At 36.2% G+C, this 25,471-nt stretch overlaps 2 protein-coding genes across 10 annotated transcripts in view; one reads left to right on the top strand and one right to left on the bottom strand.

Moving 5' to 3' along the window:
- Positions 1-25,471, top strand: part of LRBA (LPS responsive beige-like anchor protein) — a 705,137-nt gene that overhangs the window by 409,065 nt on the left and 270,601 nt on the right. For all 9 annotated transcript variants that reach the window (XM_070504873.1, XM_070504881.1, XM_070504880.1 and 6 more), the window contains exons 39-40: positions 6,761-6,907; positions 9,361-9,497. In XM_070504873.1, the coding sequence (XP_070360974.1) occupies positions 6,761-6,907; positions 9,361-9,497 (284 nt within the window). The remainder of the gene's footprint in view (positions 1-6,760; positions 6,908-9,360; positions 9,498-25,471) is intronic.
- MAB21L2 (mab-21 like 2) lies at positions 12,936-15,367 on the bottom strand. Its single transcript, XM_070504891.1, has 2 exons — positions 14,962-15,367; positions 12,936-14,813 (listed from the first exon to the last, which is right to left on the bottom strand). Exon 2 carries the CDS (start codon positions 14,601-14,603, stop codon positions 13,524-13,526), a length of 1,080 nt encoding a protein of 359 aa, XP_070360992.1. The 5' UTR covers positions 14,604-14,813; positions 14,962-15,367; the 3' UTR covers positions 12,936-13,523.

The following is a 25,471-nucleotide window of genomic DNA, read 5'->3' as shown; positions in this document are numbered from 1 at the left end:
GTGACATCAGTCTTTTAAAATAAATGATCATACAGAGAATAGTCAATAACAAAGTGATCTAAAAGCAATAATAGTCTTCAGGCCCTACATCTCAACTATAGGAGGTGGAGAAGGAGAAATAAGATGTAGAATTAATTAGGCTACTTTTGCTTTTAAGGTTCATGTACTTTTTGTGTGGTGCTATAGATTTCAGAGTTAAATATATGTTTTTATTTTTCTTTCCTTTTTGTGTTTTTGGTTTTTTATTTTTGGTTAATGACCTTTACATTGAAAAAATCAACCTTCTTGCAGTTTTATCTTTTTCAGTCAAACAGATGTTACCAAGTGCGCTTAAAATTTACTAAGTATTTTTCTGTCTTCTTAACTCATTTAACATTGAGTTGTGAGTTCTAAAGTCTATGAATGACAATAAAAATGGTTTTATGAAAATTTTTTCTTTTATATCTGGAGAGGGGAACTTGTTTTCTTAAATTGCACATAGGCAAACTGTTAATTTTTTATCCTGAGAGAAATATCAGTAAATGAATTTAAAATTTTGGTATAGATTTAATACATATAGAGCTTATTAAAATCCATTTTTATCAAAAATAGTGCATTTAACCATTTAGGGGAATTATAGAATTCTGCATAATGGATAGATTTTAATTGTTGAACTTTACGTTTTAAAATAATATTATCATGTCAACTTTTTTCATGCTAAGAGTCTGATAAGAAAAAGATTTATTACCAATGCTTACTGTCATTTAAGACTTTTTTATCCTGTACAGAAGAAGATTTCACTCTAATTACTCTAAATAGTAATTGAAAGTTTAATATAATATTAATTAGTTATGTTTTATTATGCACTTTTAAATTGAGAGAGAGAAGTAAAGTTAAGCATTTTATGTAATTCTATCCTATTTGGTAATATTTTACACTAGTCTTATAATGATTAATATTCAAAACACTGAAAGATGAAAAAAATTTAAATCTGAAATATATATTTTTAAAAATCAACCAAATGTATAGGTGCTGCTTCAGTGGTCTTCCAGTTAAGGAAATATGTCATAGTTAATATAACATATTTTGAAAAAGGATACAAGGTCCAACTAATCATACTTTGTATATATTTTTAATTTTAAATAAAGAAATATTAGACAGTTTGGGAACTCAGCACATAGATCGTACTATGATACTGTTTGATGTCAGCATAATTTCTAATACATTATGTTAGCAAAGAGCTTAATTGTTTGTTTATTAAATAAATATCTTGTAGTTGACATTCAATTTTAATTTTGTGTTAATTATGAAACTCTTTGTTTTTTTATCCTAACTTAATAAACAATAAAGAAGCTAATGAAAATAAACATGTTAAGAATCAAGTATGCAAAACAAAACAGTATGATCAAAAAGCAGTTGAAATTATAGAATTTAGCATGAATAAATACTGTGCTTCAATGTTGAGTTTGAATAGTTAAAATAGATATTACTGTGGATAGTGTGTCAGTTTTATGACTTCTCACTTTTATTTATAATCAATTTAATTAAGGAGATAGGCATTTTGAAAATGCAGAATCCTAAAATATCGTGAACTGTATTATCATTATCAAAGGAAGACATCTAAATATAAATGCTGTTGGAGATTAGTTATGTGTTTAGTAGTAAGAGCCATCTTTTTTATAGATTGATTTGATTTGAAGGAAAGCCTCTGGTGTAAAGGTGGCAGAGTAAATACCTGAAGAGTGATGTTCTCTGTTCGGGCGATCAATACTAGCCCCATGACTCTACTTCTGGCTACCTTCTAGTTAAAAACAAATTTTTTAATTCTGACAATTTAATTGCCCTTCCCAAGTTCACATTAACTTGCTTGGGGAAAAGGGCTTTAGGTAATTTTTCAAAGAGAGACCCTCCAAAGTGGTTATTTATAAAAGTCATTTTGCAATGGGAGATTTCTTTAACTTTGCAGAAACTGAGTCATATTTTTAAATTAAAATTAATACTTCCTGTATGATTAAATATTCCTTGTGGAAATTAGCAGCAGCAAGTAGAGGTGGATATTTGATTCTAGAGGGCATTTTCTTCCATTTTATACTTTTTAAATTTATTAGAAATCAGTTATAATGATTCGTAACATTCTCCTAATGCACAGAGCCTACTTTCTCAGTTATTTATTATCAGAGCATTTTAGATCTGTAAAGAACCTAAAGCTAAAGTCTAGTCTGCCTTTATTCTTTGTAGGTAAGAAAACTGAGGAAATAAGGCCAAAATAATTCTTGGTAAATACGGGACTAAAGCCCAAGTTAACTGATGGTAGTCAGATTTTCTTAGCATTCTGATATGCTGTCTTTTGAAATTCATTGTTAAATATAATGGGAATTTTATATTCAAATTAAAACCACATAAAAAATGTTTTAAATGTTAGAAGGATTGGTTTTAATTCGAATACTAAAACAGTTTAGCAGTAGAATCCTATTGAATTCAAGACATTTTTATTTTGTAGAGAAGGTGCATACTAATAGAAATATATGAGAAGGATTTAACAGTTTAAAAAGTATCTTGTAATCATATGGAGTGATAAAAGTAACTCATCTGGTTTTCTAGAGATGTCAGACAATGTAAAGATCCTAAATCATGCCATTCTCTCATAACTTCAAAAATGCCAGATAGTATTGGTTCCTTTTTAGGATCAAAATATACTAAGTTCTCTAACACTTTTGGGGAACCCCTGATCATTAGGAGATGAACTTGGCTTGTTCTCCAATCATCCTTTGTGGTTGCACTAATTTTTCTAGGTAACAAACCCTTTGGAAAATGAATAAACTATAAAGGAGAATTAGTTTAGGGCGATAGTTTTGTATAAGATAGACTGTGTGTCCTGTTCAGAATAAATAGACATGGTATGTACTTCACGTCACACTAAGTGGATACCCATATTTATTTTATGTACATTTGAGGTCACTTTGTTATTCCAGTGGTAATCTTTTTTTTTTTTTTTTTTTAACAAAGTGGCTAATTCTTAATATAAACTTCTTTTACCTGTAATATAGGCTATTGATGATTCCAGTTCACTTGCACAGGGGACTTTTAAAAGGGAATTTATATATCATAAGAAGAATAGTTTTCCGTATTCTTTTTCTGTTTAATTTTACTGTGTTGCCTAGGTAAATCAACTCATGCCCACAGATAGCTCTAAAGAACTTGAACTTTACATTTTGAGGACCAGCTTCTCTCTGAGCTCTCTCATTGCTCTTAGCTTTGGTGAATCAAAAGTCATGTTTTCAAGAAAGCATTTTGGACAAATTTCTCCAATTTTATTTATCGATTGCAGTTTAGTTTTTAAGTTAGGATAAATATTAAACCAGAATAAAATGTGAGATTAGATGAAGGCAATCTGTTTCTAGTGATATGAAAAATTTAAACAGTTATCATGTTTGGAAATAATTTTAATAACCTGAAAAGGTCTGGATCGAGCTTTAAAATTGAACCGAAAGTATGTTCTGACTTCATCCAATTAAACTTTTATAGTAGTGTAGAATATACTCACAGAAGATATCAAAATAGTTGATACTTGTTTTAATGGTTAATTGAATATAAGGCAAACGAAAGTTAAAAATATACTTTCTCCAGCACATATAAATATGATAATTATCTTTCATTTTTGCTTGGGACAGTTTTGTTCTAATTTTGAAAAAAAAAAAACGTTCTTTAGCAGAAAGCCTATTAGACCACTGAGAATTGAACGCCAGCGCATGTGGTGTGTATTAGAGTACTGTTGGTAATTTTACTGCTGCTAACTGAAAATCCTCAAGGGGGAGTTAATTACAGGAAAACCATTCTAAATATCAGTAAGCTGCATATTTTCCATGACAAGAGGTTTTTCAGTTGAAGTTGAACAATTCCAGAATCTGAGCTTGTAAAAATAAATAAATTAATTAATTAATTAAAGTGGGTGTTTTTATGTGTACAGTAAAACTATAGTACTTTAAAATTTTTTTATAAAATTTTATTTAATTCAAAAGTTATTGCGTTTTAATATGTGTCAGCATGATGAGAACATATTTAAAAATTTTTAAATTCTAGTTGAAAGGGATAACAAATTATATTTAGTGGTTATTTAAATGAATCTGAGTTCATTTACTGAGCTATTTTAAACCATTGCATATTGCCACTGGCTACTCTTACTTTTTGTAAATGTGGAGTAAAGGTTGTTTTTTTCTTTTTTCAAATGACTTGGTGCACTTTAGGACATATATGGCAATAATCAGAGAAGGTAATGAGCAAGGTGTTGAATTTAGCTGTTTCTGGTATGTTTGGCATCGGCTCATCAAATTTAGGTTTGGAAATGAATATTTTTGATTCTTTGTTCATTATGATTCTGACTTAACCTTTTAAAGTGCATTATGAGAAACATAAGAATTAGTAAACTCATAAATTAATTACATATACATTCATATTTGTATAGTGGTTATTGTCGTTTTCTATGGCATAGTGGTTAAGAGCCAAGAATCTGGTGCCACACTGCCTGGATTTAAATCCTGACTCTAGTTTTTACTAGCTGTGTTGCCTTGGCAAGTTATGTAACTTCTCTGAGTCTGTTCACCCGAAAAGGAGAAATTAGCAGAGGGTTTATGAGAATTAATTGAGTTAAATATGTAAAGTGCTTTGAACTCTCCCTGGCACATGATAAGTGTTATTTAATGTTAGCATTATTATTATTTCTGCTTTGAAGAAAGAATTATAAATCCAGGAAATGAGAATGTAATGTAATGACTTTGTACTAAAATCTGACTGGCAACTGTTAATTTATTGTAAATTACTTTATAAGAAAATATAGAAGACAGTGACTTCTCTTGTACTTCTCGGTGACCAATTTATTTTTAGTAAAATTGATAGTAAATTAGAAAAGATCTTTGGGCTAAGAGCAGTGTTTATGACTTCAGAGTAAGGAAATATAAATACTTGAAATATAAACAATAATACAAAAACTTATACTATTATTTTCCTAAAAATCAGTAGGTCTTGGTATATTTCTTTGGCGCTTTAAAAAAATAAATCCATTTTAATTAGATACTTTAAATTTTTTTCAATTATTTATTGAGACTTTCATATGTGTGCAGCATACTATGCTTATGTGGATATGGAGGAAAATAAGATTTTATTTACCCGTAGAGGGTATTCAAAGCTAAATAGAGAAAGCTTCTTCCCATGACTTCCTTATTTAATAGAGAGCCCCTATGTTCTTTAAGTAGTGCCATAAGTAATGATATAAATAATATACATGGTGAACTCACAATAAATGCGATAAAAATAAACTTTTACCATTAACATTATCCATAACCATACCTATTAAACTCAAAGAAGCATTTATTTGTCAAGTTAACTAGGTAACATGCATGTAGTTTAACTATTTAGAATAAATTATATAGATTAATATTAGTCATGTTACTGCAAACTGAGTGCTTTTTCCTTTCTGGGTTTGGAGCCGTATGCCTAGGCAGAAACAACAGTGAAGCAGAAAGTTTAGCCATCTGATTTCCATATCAATAGCTGCTGCCTCGGTGGATCAGGTGCTTTACCTCTGGGATTTCCAAGCTGGAAAGCGGGAATTGGCAGTAGTGTAGCAAAGATTCTAAACTTTCCCTTATGTGATACTATGAGCTTTTTAAAAGTCACAATCCAGAAGTTAGTATCTGCTTTTATGTATTTCTTACGGAGAAAGCTCAAAGCAGTCGGAGTCACTCTGGAGAGATACGGGGTTTTGAAGTCAGAATTTTGAGTTTCAGTGTTTCCTCCTTTCTGCTGCCCCTCTGCTCCTCTTTCTGGTTCCATTGTTGGCTGTAGGTGCTCCGCAGAGCTTCTTTTTCAGTCCCTAGGTTTGGTGTACCCTTTCCCTCCTTCCTCTCCTTCCCGGCTGCCTTGTCACAGTGCCTGAGAGTCTGGTGCTGCTGCTCTCCACAGGCTGCTCCAGTTCAGGCAGTGTGAGGCTTTTTACCCAGATGCCTCTCATCCCAGGCTTGGGCTTTCTGTTATGTTTGCCCCCAGGATGTCTTAGCCCTTTACCTTAAACACCTGGAGGAGGTAGTGTTTGAGCCTCCACTTAGTTTCCACACTGCTGTGCTTTTGGATATTTGTATAAGGGCTGAAGTAGGGATGCGGGTGGGCAAGGGCAATGTGAAGAAAGAGGCAGGATAGAATAATGAGGAAGCGAATGCAGCTTCTAAGAGCTGCTATGGCTTTATTAATGTCAGTAATATGGCTTCAGTATCTGGCCTGAATCCTCATTGGCTGTGAATCTCTCTTAGCTTTGACCCTTCTTACTTCTGGGTTCTCCTCCACAGCCACTCCCCAACCATTTCAAAATTTTTGTCAGTATGATATTGTTCGCAGGAATGAATCAGTCTTTCTTATTTTTCAGTATTAAGTAGGTATTGTTTCCAAAACTAGGTTCTTATTTTTCTACCAGCAAATTTCCAAAAAAATATGCTGCTTTTGAACCCTCTCCTGCCCTAACTATAAGTAAATAAATGGTTCGGTGAGCAGTGCAAGGGTCAGATTTAATGGGATTAGGGTGCTTGTTCAGGGTAACATTAGACTAGGCTTGGGGAATCACGTTTGTCAGAAGGAGTATGTGTGCCCTCCCAGTCACTTTCCCCACCGTGGTTGACTCTGTGTAAAAATGATTGACCATCTCTAGCCACCTATCCTTACCTCAGTTCCCTGCCCCTTTGCCAAAGTACTGTTCCCAGAGCTGATGGACAGCTTTGTTTCCTTTTCATTTCAGCTGCAGATGAAGATATCCTTGCTAAAGGAAAACAGTCCATCAAGAGTCAGGCTTTAGGAAATCAGAACTCAGAAAACGAGATCCTCTTGGAAGGCGACGACGATACTCTGTCATCCGTGGATGAGAAAGATTTAGAGAATCTTACCGGTAAATTCAGTGGTTGTGCAGATATTTTAGCTAGCTCTGGGCCAAAAAGCATCTAATTACTTAGTTTTTCAGCTGTGACCACTAGGACTACCAAGTTCACACCCACAGTTACATTAAATAAAGGTTGTTTTTGTTCTTCCAAACATTTCCCCCTAATTTTCAACACTGTTTCCCTATTTTTCTATTTTATTCAGTCTCTTTACCCTACTCCTCCTTTTCTTTGATGAATAATTTTCACTGAAAAAGAAAAAAAGTTTAAAAGCAGCAACAACAAAACAAAATTGCTTCACCCATCCCAAGTGAGTTACCTAATCTCTATAAAATGAGAGCTATAAGTAAAATTCTGCCAGTTGTTTTGTAAATAAAGCTTGGAGGCAGATGAGCTATTTGCTTTGATATGCAGGTCTTAGTGAACAGGCTACATATACATTTAACTTTCTGAAAAAATCCATTCCAATAATACTATGGCTTTTCACAGGATTCACATATTTTACCTGATGTAGGAATTTTGATTTGCACTCTGCAGATTTTCAGTTTTACTTCCCTTTTGGGAAAAATTCTCTTGTTTAGCCTGAAATTTTAGTCATTCATTAAATGGCTTTTTTTCTTTAATGCCTGTGGCTCTGTTCCTCAAGGAGGAAAGTCTGAAAGATTCTACAGTTTCTATTGGTGAAAAATATATAATTTAAGAGAAAAAGCATCACAAATCTTTTATTTAGTTACATATCTGTAACCTGTGCTACTATGCAATGAATGATAATGAAAAGCAAAAATAAATGATGGTATCTTCTCTGATGACCATCAACCTCTCTGTAAAGTAAAATAAAATTAATTGGAGTATACTGTTAAGGGATTTTGGGCAGGAGTAGAGAGTAGGAAACACAGTGCTATTCTCTAGTCTTTTCCTTCACATCCATTTACCCATTTCCTCCTCCTCTATTTGCTTTTATTCTTGCTACTAGTAATACATTCATACAGTAATAGAGGTGAAAGGGGAGTTTAATTATATAATCTTGACAATGGCAATAGGATTAAGAAGTAATCCACACTAATAAAGTGGTGTGGGTTAGAAATGAAGTGGAAATTGTCAGGGGTCTTCTGTAGGACCTAGGCTGCCCTAGCTCCTGCAGCTGTCTGCTTACCCTGTAATTGAATGTCTGAGAGTGATTGAAAAAATGTTATTTCTTCTCAGGATTACATGCTAATGTACAGAGGGCAAAGGAGACAGCAAAAGAACACATAGCTGCTTATTTCATCCATTTATGGGGATGAGCTTTGGGAAATCATGGCTGTTCTGCAGCTATCTGCTGCCCATATGCAAACACAATGTATTTGTACATTGGGAATAGAGGGCAAAACCTGCTCTGATCTCCGCAGAGCATCCCTTCTATTGTCCTACTGGCACACATTAAGATTGATGTGAGATTAAGGACCAACACCCTTCTAACAATCGACAGAAATGTCAATTCATCTGAATTTTGAAACATTTATTCACCCATTGATTACCTGCATAGGTGTACTGTGTTTATAGGCACTATATTAATTCAGAACTATAAGTGCCATTCTTCTCTTACTGTTTTCCTCACTACAGGATTGAACAATGAGGAATTGACATGAGATTTCAAATTCTTACTACATCTATCTCTACATAAATATATACAATATAATTATTATTTTTAGTCCCTATTTTAGGTTTAGCTCTAATATACTTTATGCTCTTCTATCTGTAGTGAATCTATTGTTTTCAGTAGCAGGCTGATTTGTCTCTTTGATAAGCCCTGTGGAGATTTGATTATTCCAATAAAAATTCATTCACTTGGAAACCCACCCTCCAGCTGTTTACTCCCAGAGTCCCTGAACTACCCTAATATTAGATTTGCAAGCATTGAACAATATTTAACAGTGGAAAGGTAGGCTTAGAAAAGAAGTATTTTTACCAATTTTTCATGGGGTAAAGTTATTATGGAAGAGGTTTCGTGTCGACCAGCTACAAAATTTTTATCAGAGAATATGGTTTATTGTTTCTTACTTCACCAATAAGCTAGTGATCTTTTTGTAATCATGCGTCAGCCACTCTAAGCTAACCTCTGGCCTTGGAAGCCTATCGAGTCTTCCGTGCTCCTGGTTGTTGTTCCATGTTGTTGGATAGCCTGAGGCTTGTTTTCTAAATGGAATGTTGTTGGATTTATTTAGGCAGAGCCACCTTCTCACCAGGAGATTAGACCAAAGCTTTGCAGACTTCTGTAAAATAATTGCATCCCAGTTTACTGTTATCATTATAAATCTCTTAGTAGGAGAATCCTAACTTTGCATTTTCACAGGAAGATGGACAGAATTTGTAAGTGTAGAAGGAGTTATCAGGCAATTTGGTGCTAGAGATGAGAATTTAAAAATTAAATAAATTTTGAAACATATCATTCCAACTTGGGTGGCTTGTCTTTTCCTTTTGGCAGGTCCTGTTAGCCTGAGCACACCAGCTCAGCTAGTGGCCCCCTCTGTTGTAGTAAAGGGCACTCTTTCTGTCACCTCCTCCGAACTCTATTTTGAGGTGGACGAAGAAGATCCTAACTTCAAGAAGATCGACCCCAAGGTGAGAAGATGAGAAGCGGGTTGCATTTTTATGGATTTTTTTTTCTTATGATGGGATGGTGGGCTCCTGTTGGGTATGATTGGCATTGGTAAAATCTGACAGACTTGGTGTGAACTTCTTGCTGAATTGCCTCTGACTATATGCAAGCCAAGTATCTTCTTTAGCTTATGATTCCCTTACCAGCTAGTTAGATTATTGAAGTTCATTTAGATTCAAAAACAATTTCCACTTAATTGCATTTATCATTAGCTCATCAGGGGTTGGGGGAGAACCTCAGGGAATATCGCCTATAAATATATTTTGCCTCAAAGAGTCCAGGGGTGAATTAAGCTACAAAATTCAGTGAGATTGAGAGTGGAATTATTTTGTTTAGCCTTTATATTTTCTGGATATAATACCAATATATCACTCTCCTTGCTTTGTCCTCATGACTTACTACTCTGTCGTGCACGCAAGCATGTCTTGTGTGTGTGTGATACCTCTGTTTCCCATTACCTATGGTTGATTTTACAAGGCACTGCATAATTTCCTATTCTTAAATGAAAATGTAATTTCCCCTTAAAAATGTATTTCTGATTACTTTTCAGACGTTGGCAACTTTATTTTACTAAGAGACATTTGTGGCATAGCCATAAAGCCAAAATTAGGTTATTTCATGAAAGTAAATGGTAGAATTTTTTCTGAGAGGAAAGTCTCTTTTAAAATGAGCAAAATAAGCAACCTGTAGAAGAGAAGTGGTTTTAAAAGATGGAATAATTTATTTTACAGGCTGATAGCTTGTGTGTGTGTGTGTGTGTGTCCATACACATATATATTCTGAGTTTATTGGAAAGAGGTTCTTTCATTTTATAATCATGTGAATTATTAAATTTTAGTGATTTAGAAGTATTTCAAAGTAGTTCTTAATAAAAATGTTATACTTTTATTAAAAACTTTACAAACATATCATCTCTTGCCTTATATATGTTTCTAGTACTGTGTTTTAGAATTGCTGCCTTTATTAAGACAGAATTTGGTAGACTGTATGAAAGGAAGGCTATGATGGAACTGATTGTTTTGAGCTTGATAATTCAGCTAACCCAAGATAGAGAAAACTTTAATGCTGAAATTGCATCAACTAGAAAGATTTTCTCTGTTGTTGAATATCTGAAATGGCTGAAAATGTATTTTAGTTTTTTTGGGAGAGGAAGGTAACCAAAATAACTTGAACTCCCTAATTTATGGTAGTTTGTGAATCTGAGAGGCTGGAATTTAATTTAGAATATTCTGTTATACTTTTGGACATACATGGCTTAAAATCTAAAACATGATTTAATTTAAAGGTGTCCAATGAATTGTTTTCAATATTAGACCTCTGCCAATCTTTGCGATTAGGCTCTTTGAAATTATGTATTCCTTTTGGGGGAAGTTATGACTTTTATTTCTCTCTGGTCTTATTCTGTGCAGTGTTATTAAATTAATTTTTTCCCCCTGTTGCTTGTGCAATACAGGATCTTTTAGCCTAATCACAGAAATTATCTCGTACCTCTGCAGCCAGCCTAATACTACAGAAATCAAAAGTTCTACTGATTTATATTCTTAAAATTTTTTCAGCCAATTATTGGAAGAATTTTTGATTTTGTATAGACACTGGTGCTTAAAGGCATTTTGTAATTGAGGACACTTGTGTTGCTGCAGTGTTTTTCTTTTTTTGTTGGTGATACCTGCATTAAATTAAATAAGGAGGGAAAAAATACTGAATTTGGGGAATTTTTGTTTCTTTTTGTCAAGAGTTAAAAACTTTTTTCTTGGGATAATTGGAAAGAGATATGTGTCTAATGCTGTAAATACTTTTGTTAGTAGAAAAAAAGGTCTTTTTTATCTTTTAAAGCAAACACTGTGCCCTTTAAAGCATTCTTTGTAAATGTAAGCACCTACAACTTGCTTGGAAAATGTTCTTAAAAATCAGAACGTTTTCCTCCGAGAATAAATTAATTTTGTATTATTTAAAAAAATTATTATATTGGTTTTAACCACTTAGTATTAGAGTGAGTTTGTTCTACATCTACAGGACGAGAGACGAGAGAAAGATGTGATATAGGTTGAAAGAGTGGAGATGATTTCAGAACTGAGAAGATCAAAGTTGGTATTTCTAACACAGAACTTTTTTTACTAGAGAATTTTTGCCAGGAAATCTTAAAACTTGAGCCTGTTTAATCAAGTGAACTAGGCGTCAGAGCCCTGAGTAGCTTCCTTGTTTTTCATCCATCTCTGCTATCCTGCCGCTGCTCATCCCTCCCTACACTCCCTCCCCTACTCAAACTTCTTCCTCTGATCTTTAAAATTGCTTTTTAGAACATTTTTCTGTATATCTCTCATTTGTAGATTTTATCAATACATTAAAAACTGGGCTAATTCAATAATAAGTTTTAAATATTAAAGGGTTTCATCTGACATGTATTCTGTACCTGTGCCTCATCATTAGCATATCTAATAGTGTATATAGTTACCTCCAACATAAAGAAGACAAACCAGTTCCTTTGGGATACTTTCAGTTTTACTAATTATTCTATTTTCTAATCAGTTAGTTCCTTGTATAAAAAAGAAACCTTTGTTAAAGGTAAAACATTGAAACCAGTACATTGGGTTGTTACCCTTAGAAAAGGAAAAAGAAGAGGAACATACTTTTCCTATATGTAAATTATTGAAACATTAATTATTCTTTGGTCATAAAACTAGTATCAAAACCTTTTTTGCTTTAGTTGCCCATAAGCAGCTTCAGAATATTTGATAAAAAGTGTTCACAGTTATGGCATTTATAGCAAAGCCATTTGAAAAATTGAAGTAATTTGTAAATATAGATTGTTCATATCACCATTTGCTCGAGAAAAGGAATATTGCTGTAACCATTTTATTCTCTTTTCGTGTGGTTGATTTGTTAAGTTTTTGTTACTTAAAGCTTGAAGAGGACAAATAATTGAAGGAAAAATATGAACTGATTGTGGTAACTATTCAGAAAAGGTCCATAAATATTTCCTTTGTAATTCAGACTCAGAGTGGACTTTGTTAAAATTATGGCATAAGATAGCAAATCTCTTAATTTTTAAATGTGAAATGATTTTTTTCTAATTTAAAAATTACGGTCACACTTTGTTCTTCCAAACAAAATCTATCCTTTTTTCAAGTGTGAATTAAGATCTTACTTTTAATCTTAAAATTTACAGAACAAATGTGTAATTGGGTAAAATTAGTATTTTCTCTTTTCTAAGGGTTTTTTTGTGGGAACTTGTATGGTTAAATCTACAAAATGTGCTGAATTTGTAAATTTTGCAAATTAGAATTCAAATGGAAGCTTCTTCTATTTAGTTCCTCAAGTTCACATCTTTACATTGTAAATTATAAATTGGTGATCTCACTGCCTTCATTTAAGAACAATCCACAAAACAGGCAATTACAATGTAAAGTAATGTTTTTATTACTGTTTTCAACAAGACTGCTTAGGGTGAGGGTAGAAGTGCAGGAAAGGGAGGAACACAGTCTGACATTGGCACTGAGATACATTTAACATCAGCAAAACTTTTTTTAAAAGAGAAATTTTACATATAATTAAATACTTTTTTTCACTTGGTGACAACATTCAGGCAATCCAAAGTGAAAGAGAGAGAGGAAGAGAGAAGGAAAGGGAGAAAGGAGAGGGGGAAAGAAGGAAAAGGGAGAAACTACTATACATTGATTTGAAAATGTACCTTGGGTTTCATTCTGTGGTGGCAAAGCCCGATTGCTTCTTTTGTGTGACCTTTTAAATTCACATTGTTTGGAAGAAAACGATCACTTTTGTGCAAGAATATGATTTTGGTTGGTTGGGTGGTTTGCCCTCTTTTTGTTTGCGTGTTTATTAATGAAGGTCTTCTGCCTGATTCCTGTTTCTTTCAAGTGGCTTGTATAAAAGTTTTGTCCCGAGTTTCCACTGTTTGTCGCTGAGTTGTATGTGTTGTGTTTATGAGAGCATTCCCCGTTTGTGTTGCTTTTCAAGCAGTCCCCAGCACCCTATAGTTTGTCCAGGCTTTTGGGATTGGTGAGAATTTCCCTGGCCAACCTCCAGGTCTGCTTGGCAGCGCTCTCCAGGGCCGAATGGGGCTTGCCCTGAAAAAGGTCGAGGTTGGGCAGAAAGTAGTGAGGGCAGCGGCGGCACTGAAGGCAGGAGATGAGCTGCAGCAGGATGCCGTTGAGCCGATCGCCGAGGCACGCCTCATCCCAGTCCGTTTCCCGCGGGTGTTTCTCGCACTCGTACAGCAGCAGCGTCTTCATGTGGTAGTTATTGAGCGGCTGGCCTGGCAGCTCCAGGTGGCGGTCCCGCAGCGTCTTCAGCACAGAGAGGCACTTGTTTCGGCAGCCGCCCATCAGCAGGCGGTTCTCAGCCTCCCCGAACTGTAGCACCCAGGCGTCGCTCTCCGCAGAGCTCTGCTTGCCGGTCAGTGAGTAGCACTCCTTCGAGAGCAAGTTGAACCCTTCAGCCTTGACCTCCGCCACCCTATTGGGGCCTGGCCAGGGGATGTGGGGCATAGGCCACTGTGCCGCACTGCGAGGCCAGATACCCGTGCACTTGAACGCCGGAGTGATCTGCACCACGTAGCGCTCCCTGATGCGCAACTTGACCTCGCTGGTATCCGCGATCATCTTGACCACATCCCGATAGCTGCACTTGTCCACCGCCTGAGCCACCAGCGTCTGGAAACGTGAGCGGATCTTGCGTGCTGAGAGGTAGCCGGACGCTGTGATGAACTCGACCCAGAGAGACATGCTCCGTTTCCGCCCATCGCTCAGTTTGAGCACCGCGCAGCCGGGCAGTGAGCCGTCGTCCACGAAGTTGAAGACGCCCATCTGGTTTAGGTAGAGCACCACCTCAAATTCCGTGGGCGAGATGACCTCCAGCCCCTCGTAGCGGGCATCGATCTCGCTCAAGGAGCTGATGAAGCGGGGCTCCTGCACCTCCACTTCCTTTAGCACGTCCGAGACCACCTTACAGACCTCTCGGATGGTCTTGGCGATGGCTGCCTTGCGCGCTTGGCAGCGCTCAGTGTAGTATTTATTGAGCTGGTAAACCAGCTTGGCCTGAGCGGCGATCATGTTGGGGCAAAGGTCCGGGCTATACACCGGCGTCTCGCAATACGTTGAGGGATCCAAGGCTCACGCGCTGGTGGTGGCCCTGCGGCTTGCGAACGAGGCCGTGCGCTCCCCCTAAGCCCCACTTTCACTCTTATTTTCCACCTGGGCTGACCGGCTGATGCTACAGCCGGCTGGCTCTTCCTTTCCCCGCTTTCGAAACCTTTTTTTCTTCTGCAGAAAATAAGAAAAAAGGTGATCTTTGAAAAAGAAAAATACCTGCTGGGACTTTTTTGCTTTCTCTTGATATGTAAAATAAAGATGTGTGGGAGAGATGAAGGGGAAGGGGAAAAAGAGGGTGAGAGAGAAAAATTCAGGTTACCAGGAGGTCAGGCTTAGATGTCTGCAGCCGAGATTGACCAGAAATCTGGAAATTAGGTCAAGTGCCAAAGCAAATTTAAAAATAAAAGCGAAACATTCAGTGTTTCATTCTTAAACTTCTCTCCCACGCTGGTAGGACTTCTTCACTCAGCGTAGGTGAGTGCCTTTCTCCTCACCCTCCCCCAAATGGAAGGTGAAGGATGTAATTAATGTCCAGAGAGCAGCGAAGTGCAACTCAGTCCACCGCACACTCGCACACTCGGAGGTTTGCAGACGCCCCGCACTCTCAGCTTGTTGGTCTGGTTTCTTCTCAGGGGGTCTGTTGTAGCGGTTTTCCTCTTTTCCTACTGGAGGCGTTGTTTGGACTGGGTTTGTTTGTTTGCAGTGGGTTCTTCTTGTCTTTCTCTAGGTGCAAACCGCTGGAAGTTGTTTGATATTCATTTCTGCTTCGTAATTTATAATTTTAGCCCTCACAAAATCTATTTTAGTGTGACGAAGTCGTTGCTTGCGTTGCATCTGGGGTTTAGTTGTAACGATTCAAGGGTTTTTCTTCTCCTCCCCCTTTAGGTTGCTTGTGCAGATTCCACTTTCTGAGTCGTCTCTCCCTCCCCCCCTCCGACGTTTCTCTCTTTCTCTCTCCCCTCCTAATCTCTCTCTCCCTCCCTTCCCCTCTCTCCCCTCTGTCTCCCTCCCTTCCTCTCTTTCTCTTTCTCCTTCCTCTTCCACTTTCTCTCTCTCTCTTAATCTGTTTCTCTCTCTCTCTCTTTCTCTGCCTTGCTGTTTCCTGGAGTTATTTAGTTTATGAATGGTCCAGTGCCATCATGAGGGGGGTGGAGCTTCAGTTCCTACAATCGCCATCCGAGCTGTCAGTGCTTTAGCCAATCCGAGAGAGAAGACAGGCATGCTTGGCAGACAGTAGCAGCCACCGCTGCACTTGATAAAGAAAGGGGGTAAAAAGAGAAGTAAGAGAATAGGAGGAGATAGTAGAAGTCAAATGCTCACACACATTTTTACAGCCCCCTCTTCTTTATCCTCCTCTCTTATCAGTTGCAAGGAAGAAAAAGAGAGTCTATATAGAAGGGACTTCTGGAGATGGCTGGAATAACGCGAGGGAGAGTAGCAGTGGTTCAGAAAGGTTCACTTTTTTTTTTTTCCTATCAACATTGTGAAGAAGGTGCAGACTGCAACAAAATTACTTTTTTTTACTTGAAGGCAAATGGGAGGAGGAAGGAGAATTTGGGAAAGGACCTAAATTTTTCTAGGTTTTCTCCTCTGGCAAAGTCTTCCTCCCTTCTCTTCCCCTCCCCTCCCATTGTTGCCAAGAGCCAGAGCAATTGCTGTACTTGTCTATCAGTGGGGGTGGGTGTGGGGGGTGGAGTGGATATGGGGTGAGGGTTTATGACCATAAATCTCTTTTCAGTAATTTCCATATGCTGTTGAAAAACAGGGCAGGGCAAAAATAGTGCAAGCACTTTGATAATTACTTCATAATTAAGATTCAGATATATTTAATACTATTACTTTATTACAAGAACTGACTAGTTATTAGAGAGAAAATATGTTAAAGTTGTGAGAAATGGTGCAAATTTTATATATGGTAGAATTTTGTTGGATATACCTTTAAATTAAAGTAAGCCACTAACATTTTTAAACAAAAATGAAGGGAGGTAAATGTGAACCTGAGTTAAAGTTTTCTTAAAATGTTACTGTTTTAAATCTAATTTTGAATATATTCTCAGGCAGTACAGAGTTTCACTTGTAAAATGATTTTATTTTCATAATTGACTCTTGCTTTTAAAAGACTTAACTGCTGCAAAAATCTATAACTATCCTGTTATTGATTACACAGATGGCTTCACTCCTCCCCTGGCATTTCAATGAAACGGATGCATGTGCTTTTATTATATGTATTACCCTTTCGAGCTATACCTATTGTAATCTGTCCTACTTTTGGATGAAAAAAGCTGTAACAGTGTTTCTGATTTGCTTAGTATTGACGGTTTATGTGTGAACCTCAGGTGTCTGGATTCTGAGTCTTTTTAAGACAAATCAGTTAGATGGGATTATTTTTAGTTAGATTTTGGACGTAATGTTCTCTGAGAATGCTATAAGAATAAACCTCTACGAAGCTGTTTGAGCAAAGACTTTGTTTTGCAAAACCCGGTATTGGGTTTGTGCAAAATCCCTTGGGAGGGCTTCACTTGCTCTCTAAAAGCTGGACCAGGTGAACCTGAATTCAGTTACATAGGGAAAGTTTATTTCTCTATGTACGTGATGTTAGACACTTGGACCTCTTGGTTCTTTCTTACGTGTCTGGTGCGGACCACTGGTACCGTGCTAGCCCTTCACTTTCGTTGCCATAAGTCCTTTTCTAAAGAACTATTTGGCCTTTTTTTTTTTTTTTTTTTTTAAATCGGGTTGGATTTATTGCCTAGGATCTGTCTTCACTGTCCAGGAGTTGGGAAGAACAGTTAGAAGTAAGCGTGCGCGAAACTTTGGGACGCAGAGCTTTCGTCAACTTCTCCGGAGCAGCAGAGACTTGGGGCGTCTGCCGGGCTCCAGCCTTCTTGGGGAATGCAGCTTGCGTCTCGGAACGCTTGGTTGCAGATGGATGCAGAGAAGCCACGGCCCTTTCGGGGTTCGCGCGTTTGGGAAGCCCAGACTCTGTCGGTAACCTGGCAATTGCCCGCGAGGTCACACCGGCGCTCTGGGAAATATTACTGGGCAGGAGGGGCACTTTGCTGCAGGGAGTTGTGTGACTAGCCGGGAGAGCATCCATAGCAGCTTCTCCCGAGAGCAGTTAGTGGGCGGAGACTTGTGGCGGGGCTAGAGGGTGCGCAGCTTTCCCTCCCCGACCCTGGCGGTGGCCGCTTCTTGGTCGTCTCTGGTCCGCGAGCGGCTGAGGCCTCTCGCGTGGACAGGCCCGGCCCGAGACACTTCTGGGAGTGAGTGTTTACGAAAAGTCCCTGGGATGAGGGCAGTTGTCCATCTCAGTGCTCCAGTGCCACGCCGCCGGCCAAGAGTCGCGGGTAGGCTCCCAGCGCGCTCCGCCCGCGCTCTCCCTTCTCGGGTGGGGCAGCCCCGGCCACGCGGATATTCGCGCCACCGCTCGACTGTCACCCCGCTCCTCCTCTCCTCCCGGCTCTGTCAAGCACGACTAAGTTTCGTCGCACCTTTGTCCCCGTGTTTCTCCACTTTTACATACAGAGGCTGAAGGATGATAAAACGTTACAAATGTTTTGATTTAAAAACAATTCATTACCAATTTACCCTGTCTAAGGTAGATGCTCTAGTAAATAATAAATCAGTTAAACAAAGGCGACTTTAATTTATTGCCGTGGTACTAATTAGAAACATCATTCGAGCAATAAACTTAAACACTTCCAGCAAATAATGCTCCCTCTTGCTAGTTCCTTTCCTCCCCCCTCCCCCACCCCACCTCACTCTCTAGCTGCCTCTGTTCTAAGAGCTGCTTCAGCTGTGTGTTTGCGGATCCGCTCTTCCTCTGGTTGAATAATTGAAGGGGGAAACGGTATCCGAGGAGGCTGTAATTGAAGAGCCCCTGTCACCTTTGCTTTTATGTATGTTAGTATAGAAGTCCATCAGCAGCTCCTTGATGGTGTATTAAAACGAAGTGGCAGCCCCTTCTGCAGGAGATACCGTATTCTATTAAAGGAGACTGAGTGAGAGAAAGAAACTCTAGAGGCTAAAAGCCACTTCAAGTCTTCAGACCGATTGATCTGTATTCTCTTGTTATAATCCGTCTCATCATACTTGAGTTAATGAGGCAAAAGAGGGGGAGCGAAATCTGATGGTCCTTGACAAATTCATTAGGGAGGCTGCAGGACATTTTATTTGACTGTTAAACATCTTGTTTGTTTGGTTTAGGCAGTGCCAACATTAGCATGCTTCTGCCCTAACCTATGATGTTGGGCTGGCTGCAGACGTTCCTAAAAAGAGAAGGAGGACATTCAGGATGTGACTTGAATTTTTTGTTTTGGATTTCCGGTAGTCCATAACCTTCGGACTTCCCTAGGCTCTACCTTCACCGTCATTACATTAGGAACATTTTATGAGAATGTAGATGATAATACTGAGGTGGGCGTGTTTTTAGTTATTATAAACTACAATATGTACGTTTAGACTTTACTCTGAAAATTTTCCATTTCCTTACAAAAAATTGAGTCATTATAGCAATTACAGTACTAGTTTTTGAAAAACGTGAATGTTTAAATTTCAGAATAGTAGCCAGATTACACATTGCATCCTATTTTTACTTGATCATGGTTAAATAAACTTTTAATTATTAATTGAATTTCCTCTTGAAAGGAAACACTTGTGAGTACAGAAACTTGGAAATAAAAAATTTAACGATTTATGCAAATATATTTTCAAAAGAAAATTGGTATATTTTAATTTGAGGGACTTTTTATATTTAAAATTAGAAACAGAACTGGGTACTCTATGAATGGTGCTAAAATAAGGTGATAGAGTTGACAAAATGCTTAAAAAACTGAATATGCATCTAATTGAAGAATAATGGGCAATTAAGCTAGAATGCTAATCTTATTTTATTCTAAGATAATAATACAGTACTTGATTTTTCTCACAATTTTTCCTGAAAAGAAGTGATCCAGTTGTGGTACTTTCTTATAGAGAAAATACAGTCATATTTTTCTTTAGCAATTGACTTACACAGCCTCAGTTTAACTGCTTTGAGAAAGAACCCTGTCTTCCATTTATAGGAAAACAATATGAGAGAAAAAAGAAAACTAATGCTCTTTGCCTGTCATTTTCATACATTCCTGCAATGCTGATGAAGCTTGAACTGCTGCAGGAAATGTATGGATTTGAAAAGAAATGATTCAGTAGTTCATGTTGTGTTTCTCAGAAGCAAAACCAAACTAATGGCTAAAGTCAGTGCTTCTGTACATCTGACAGTTATAATCCTGTTTACATTTCCAGAGAATACAGAATCCTTAAACTGTTTTCTTTTTTGCTGATCTGTACTTAGAAATGTGTTTACTGAGTTAAAACTTCAGGGCATTTTTACTTTATCATATCACTGAGACTTAAAAGATATCCATTATTTTATTAGCTGTAGAAATAGCATACAGTATTTCAATAATCTTTACTAAAGAGTGTACAGATTTTAGATTATATGATTTTGTTTTCCAGGAAAACATTTTAGAAGTATTCAAAAAATAATCAGATTATTGACAAAAAAAATCAACTCTCTGAAAGATTTATGCTTTTTGGAAAACAAAGGACCACATGTTTACCTATATATATATTTTTATCTTCTACAATCTACCTTTGAAATATCTATGTGGTTGCTAAATTTTTGGTTCTTATGCACTTAATGATTCAACACTTTTATAAAAATGCTTGATTTTTTTTAAAAGGAAAATTTTGGAAGCATCAAAATATAAATGGGGAAATAAATACTAAATTCTCTGAATTTAAAAACTATTCCAGTAAAAACAGAAAGAAAAGTAAATGACCCAAACACAATTTGTTAGTGTATTTGTTGATGAAATTTTATTGAAGTAATTATATTAAAATATCTGTAAGAAGCTTTAACAACGATTGTCAGGATAATACTATCCACACTGTATTAAAAGTTAACATAAAACCACATTCTTTGTCAAATGTTCTAATTTTCCAAAACTCTGAAGTCTCAGAGATTGTTTCTAAGCTATTGATGATTATTATTCTGGACTCAATCTAGAGAATAATCAGTGATTGAATGTTTTCTTTGAACAGTTCATTCTAGGGCCTATTAATTTTAAGTGATCAGTCATGCTTCTAAAACAAGTTGTTATTGTTTTTTTTCCTCTCACAAAATAGCTTTTAAAAATAAAACAAAAAATCTTGTCATCTCCTTGATTGGTAACCCAAGGGTATTGTTCTCATTTGAACAGTTTGAATTTAAGATAATGTTCTATCAGGTGAAAGCAACAGCTTTAACTTTGCGTAGTAAGCCTATCAAACTATACAGAAAAGTAAATTTTTCTTTGTACTTTTGAATATTTTTTGTGGCCTTTTAAGTTTTTTTGGATTACTTTGGATGATATATTTGATTAATGATGTTTACGCCTATTAGACTTCAACAAGTCTAATTCTTGTTTATTTAGTAAGAAGAGAAAATTGAGAGCACGATATGTTAGTTTTTTCCCAAGTTGAACAACAACTGAATATATGAGTACTTTATTAAGCTATACATAATTTGATGTCAACAAAATGTGCAACGATAGAGCAAAGAACTTGCACTCAGGAAAATGGAAATAAGCAGCTTTTAGCCTGACGGAAAAGTAAATAGTGTTGTATTACTGAGCTAGGATATGAATTGTTAAGACAATTCAAGTTAATTCAGCAAGTATTTTTCAGAAGGTGTTTCATTGAACTTACTGTATTCACACTTATCTTGGTATATTCTTTTGGACTTACTAAGAAATCATTTATCTTTTTCTCATTTTAAATATACACATTTTTGACTTGTGGCAGTTACATTCTTTCATTTCCATGTACGTATAGTTTACAGTTGTTCTGAAAAATTAGAATAAGATTCTCTTCCTTGTCTGTCTTCTTTCCTTTCTTCCTTCAACAATTTGAACTTATTAATATACCATGAGATAAATATTAAATTTTGCCTGTCAAATAGCTTGGCTTTCATAACTCACTTTAATCTTTAACAAATGAAAGCATGCATTTAGTAGAGTTAACTCTTAACTATTTGAAAAATGATTATATAATTTGTGGATTATTATTTGTGTCTCCTCCACCTAGAGAACCAAATTTTACTGGTCTTTAATATCACTTCCAGAAGATATACTGGAAAATAAGAATTAGTCAATATTGAACTTGATGCTAAATAAATCAAAGCTTTTGATTTCGCTTAAGTTTGATTCAAGACATCAGATTTTATGGCTTAAAGAAGGTATGATACCCTTTGTTTAATAAGATAATACTACTGACATGTAGAATTTGTTTCTTGGGACCTGAGAGCCATCTCCATTCCCATTTCTACTTTCCCTTGTGATCAGTGCCAGACGTTTATGAAACAGATGATTGAGATTAGGGATGTAGATTATGCCAGTATGAGCTGTACTTAGTTCAAAATATAAGAGTTGGCATTATGTTCTATATTTCTTTTAGGTCATATGAGACATTTTGTGGACCTATGTTTAAAATTATCAGTTAAACACATCGTATGGGTAGGTTTTTGCTATATTTTAGGAAACTAGCCTTTTTTAAACATCTTAGTTCATTTTAAAATATATTGGTTCTACAGCACCCCATCTATATTATTATTATTAGTAGTAGTAATTTGGCATCAATCTTCTGCTAAGATTACAGGAAATTTTTAATGGACTTTTTGTTATTTTTAATGGAAATGTTAAAAATCTAGCCTGTTTCTTAAACATTGTGAATTAGAATAAAAGTGATGTGCTGAGAGGTTTCTTTGATTCCCCGTAGTGGTTAAACACAATAACAAAAATCCTTCATTGGCTCTAATCTATGTATTGAAGACATCTGTGTAGTATAAATGAAATAATATTTGATGATCTAAGGAATGGAAACTTTTCCTTTAACCATCTGAAATAAAGCTAGGATATAAAACAGCTGTGTTGGCCTCTGTGTATCAAGGTTCTGCCAGTCTGTTTCTTTTCTGAATTTTCCCTTTCTATCTTCCTTTATTATCTTTGGATCCCAAAAAGCCATTCTCTTATTTTCTGACTGGTTCTGTACGTAGACAAAATCTGAGTTGGTAGGTTTAAATCAGCTGCGATAGAGTGAAAAATCTTTGATCTATGGCTCTGACTGTTTCCAAATGATTTGCTTGCTGGGACCAGACATTATCCATGCCCTTTCACTTTGCTATCAGATAGGTGCACACAAAGGACCTGAAAGGCTACCAGATGCATAGTTAATCATCATATTAGATAAGTAAAGGGTTCCAACCATACTTAATTAGATCTTCTATTTCTAATAGTTGTTTGTTCTATAGTACCTTGTTGGTTAAATGTTCTACAAATCTTCTAATGTTTTATGCAAATTAGTCAATGCTTTCTATAAATTGTAATATCAACTAAAATGAATGATACATAGCTATGTATTTTTTAAAAAAATAGAAGACTGTTGTTGTCATGAAACTTACCTGCATAGATAAGATAAAGGGAGACACTATGATAGTATCTAAAGAACATTAGTCTACGGAGAAAAAGCCCTGAATTTTTGTCCTGGCTTGGTTACAAACTATCTGAGTGACCTTGATCAAGTCACTATCTCTGCTGTTTTCTCAATTGTTAAATGGGGGATGGATTAGGAGTTTTTTCTACCTCTTCTACATATAAAAATCTGTAATTTACTACTATAACATGTTTAAAGTTGGTGTTTATATCTTTATTAGTTGATTTCAAATCGGAAATCTTTCTGTAAAACAGTGCTGCTCTAATATAGGTATATATGTTTTTAACATGAAAAAATCATAGAGAAGAATAAGCTTACAAATGGTTATATTCCATATTTTAGGCTTAAGACAAAAAAGTTGCAAATTGTGGATAGGAGACACTTGTGAGGGACAACAAGCAACCTGTTGGAATAAATTCTAAGAGTATGCTAATTATTGCTTGATAGGACTTGATAATAAAAATATGAAAATGAAACAGGCTGTGTATTCCTGTATGTATAGAAAAACAGTATGTGTTTAAAGGTGTACACAAGGTTAGCAGGTATCTTTTTTTTTCTTAAAATAGTGAATGGACTTTCAATGTTTCTGACATTTTCATCAAGATTACATATTCTGTAAATATCAGTTCTTGAAGCCAAATAAAGTTTAGGTTCATGATTAAACAACAATGAAAAAATGGTTAGTCTTCTCCTTAGAGAAATGACATTGCTTTAAGCAACTATAATATTACTGTATTCATGTAGTGTTAAAAGATAGATCCAAGCAGGGAAATGGTTTTCAAAACATGAGTCACCAAAGTAAGTAAAGTTTTATACTACTTTCTCATGCTTTTCACTTGTTTTCATCAGAAGATCTGACAAGCATAAAAGTGTTAACATCTTTTATTTTACAGATGTTCTTAGTTTTCCCTCAAACTGTAAAAGATGCTCTATCAGAGAGTAGGATGGTAGGAAATAATTTCAACACCTCCTTTCTCTTCTGCGATAACTTATTATTTGTCTAAGCTTGTGGATATTTTTGGAGGGAGGGAAGTGAGGCAGGAAAAGACAACATATTGAGATCTAATTGTTCTCGTTTTGAGATATAGATCAATCAATCTGTCTGCTGTATTATAAATTCTTTCTAAAATAGCTTTTCAATTGGTATAGTTGAGTTATTTTTACTTCTATGTTGTTTTTTTTGGAAGTCCTTCGTTAATGCAGTAGGAGTGCCAGGTGACCACCGAGAGGTTGTTGATGGACACTCTGTGGGGTTGCAAAGTGCAAACCTAAAAGACTTAAGAGATGAGAAATGCATTGCTGTTTGTGAATTTATGTTTTATCTCACTTCACTTGAAAATTTATGAGTAGTGTGGCTTAAGGGTGCTGGAGTTGTGTGTTCCAGGGCTTGCCCCTACTGATAACACCCTTGTTGGCGTGAAAGTGCAATGCAAATTATGACAGTTACAACCTTCTGTTTTGTTTAACCTGTCAGTAGATTTCCTGGCTCAGTGCTGAGGGCAATGGTGTGTTCAGCTAGTCCATATTCACCTAAACTTAAAAGGTCAGGTTTCTACAGGCAAGCCTAGTCAAAGCCTAATTGATGAGGAGGGCAGGGAGACAGAATTTACTGTTCTGTTGGCTAGTTTCATATCGTTAGGTTGTCCTGAAAGCATCAGGCAGTCACAGCCCCTTTCATGTAAGTGCTGACCCTAGACAGGAGCTGACAATCAAAGGAGGCAGCCACAGGAACCAGTGCAAGTAGGCTATTGATTTTTCAGTTAGGTCTAAGTAGTTTGTAGTATGGGTAATGGGTGACAGAGGCAGGTATGTCATTATCAATGAGCTCCAGAATAGTAGCAACAACCCTCTCTCATATTTCCTTCAGCACTGACAGTATGCATCCAGAGGCGGTCAATAAATCGCCCAACCTTTAACTGACAAGTGACTTGGAGGTTTAGGTTGAGGGGTGGAAGTTATAGAGCTAAACTTCTCTACTTGAATATATACTGGTTCTAGCAATAGAGTCAATAATTATATTGTTGTAAGTTTTTGAAGTTTTGATTTGTGTTTGTGTATGCAGTTTTGAAAATCGGAGTTTACTTTTAAACTTTTGAGAATTTAAGAAATATATTTACTTAGTTAAGAAATTGCGAAATGAGCCAATCATTTGTAAAGCCACTCTGCAAGGATAATTAAGTTAGGTTATTATGGTATAGTTTTGATTTTATTTTAGACTAGATCCTTATTGAATCATGATATCCCTGTTATAAAAGTTCAGCAGTTAGAAATTGCCTCAAAATCCTTTTTAATTCCCAATCTCCTCTTAAATGTTTTAA

The sequence above is a fragment of the Equus asinus genome, chromosome 3, assembly GCF_041296235.1.
Source record: "Equus asinus isolate D_3611 breed Donkey chromosome 3, EquAss-T2T_v2, whole genome shotgun sequence".
NCBI classification, from domain to species: Eukaryota; Metazoa; Chordata; class Mammalia; order Perissodactyla; family Equidae; genus Equus; species Equus asinus.
This window is presented reverse-complemented; position numbering and strand designations above follow the sequence as displayed.

Excerpts from the sequence above, each read along its gene's own strand:
- MAB21L2 (XM_070504891.1), bottom strand. The coding sequence starts at position 14,603 with ATGATCGCCGCTCAGGCCAAGCTGGTTTACCAGCTCAATAAATACTAC.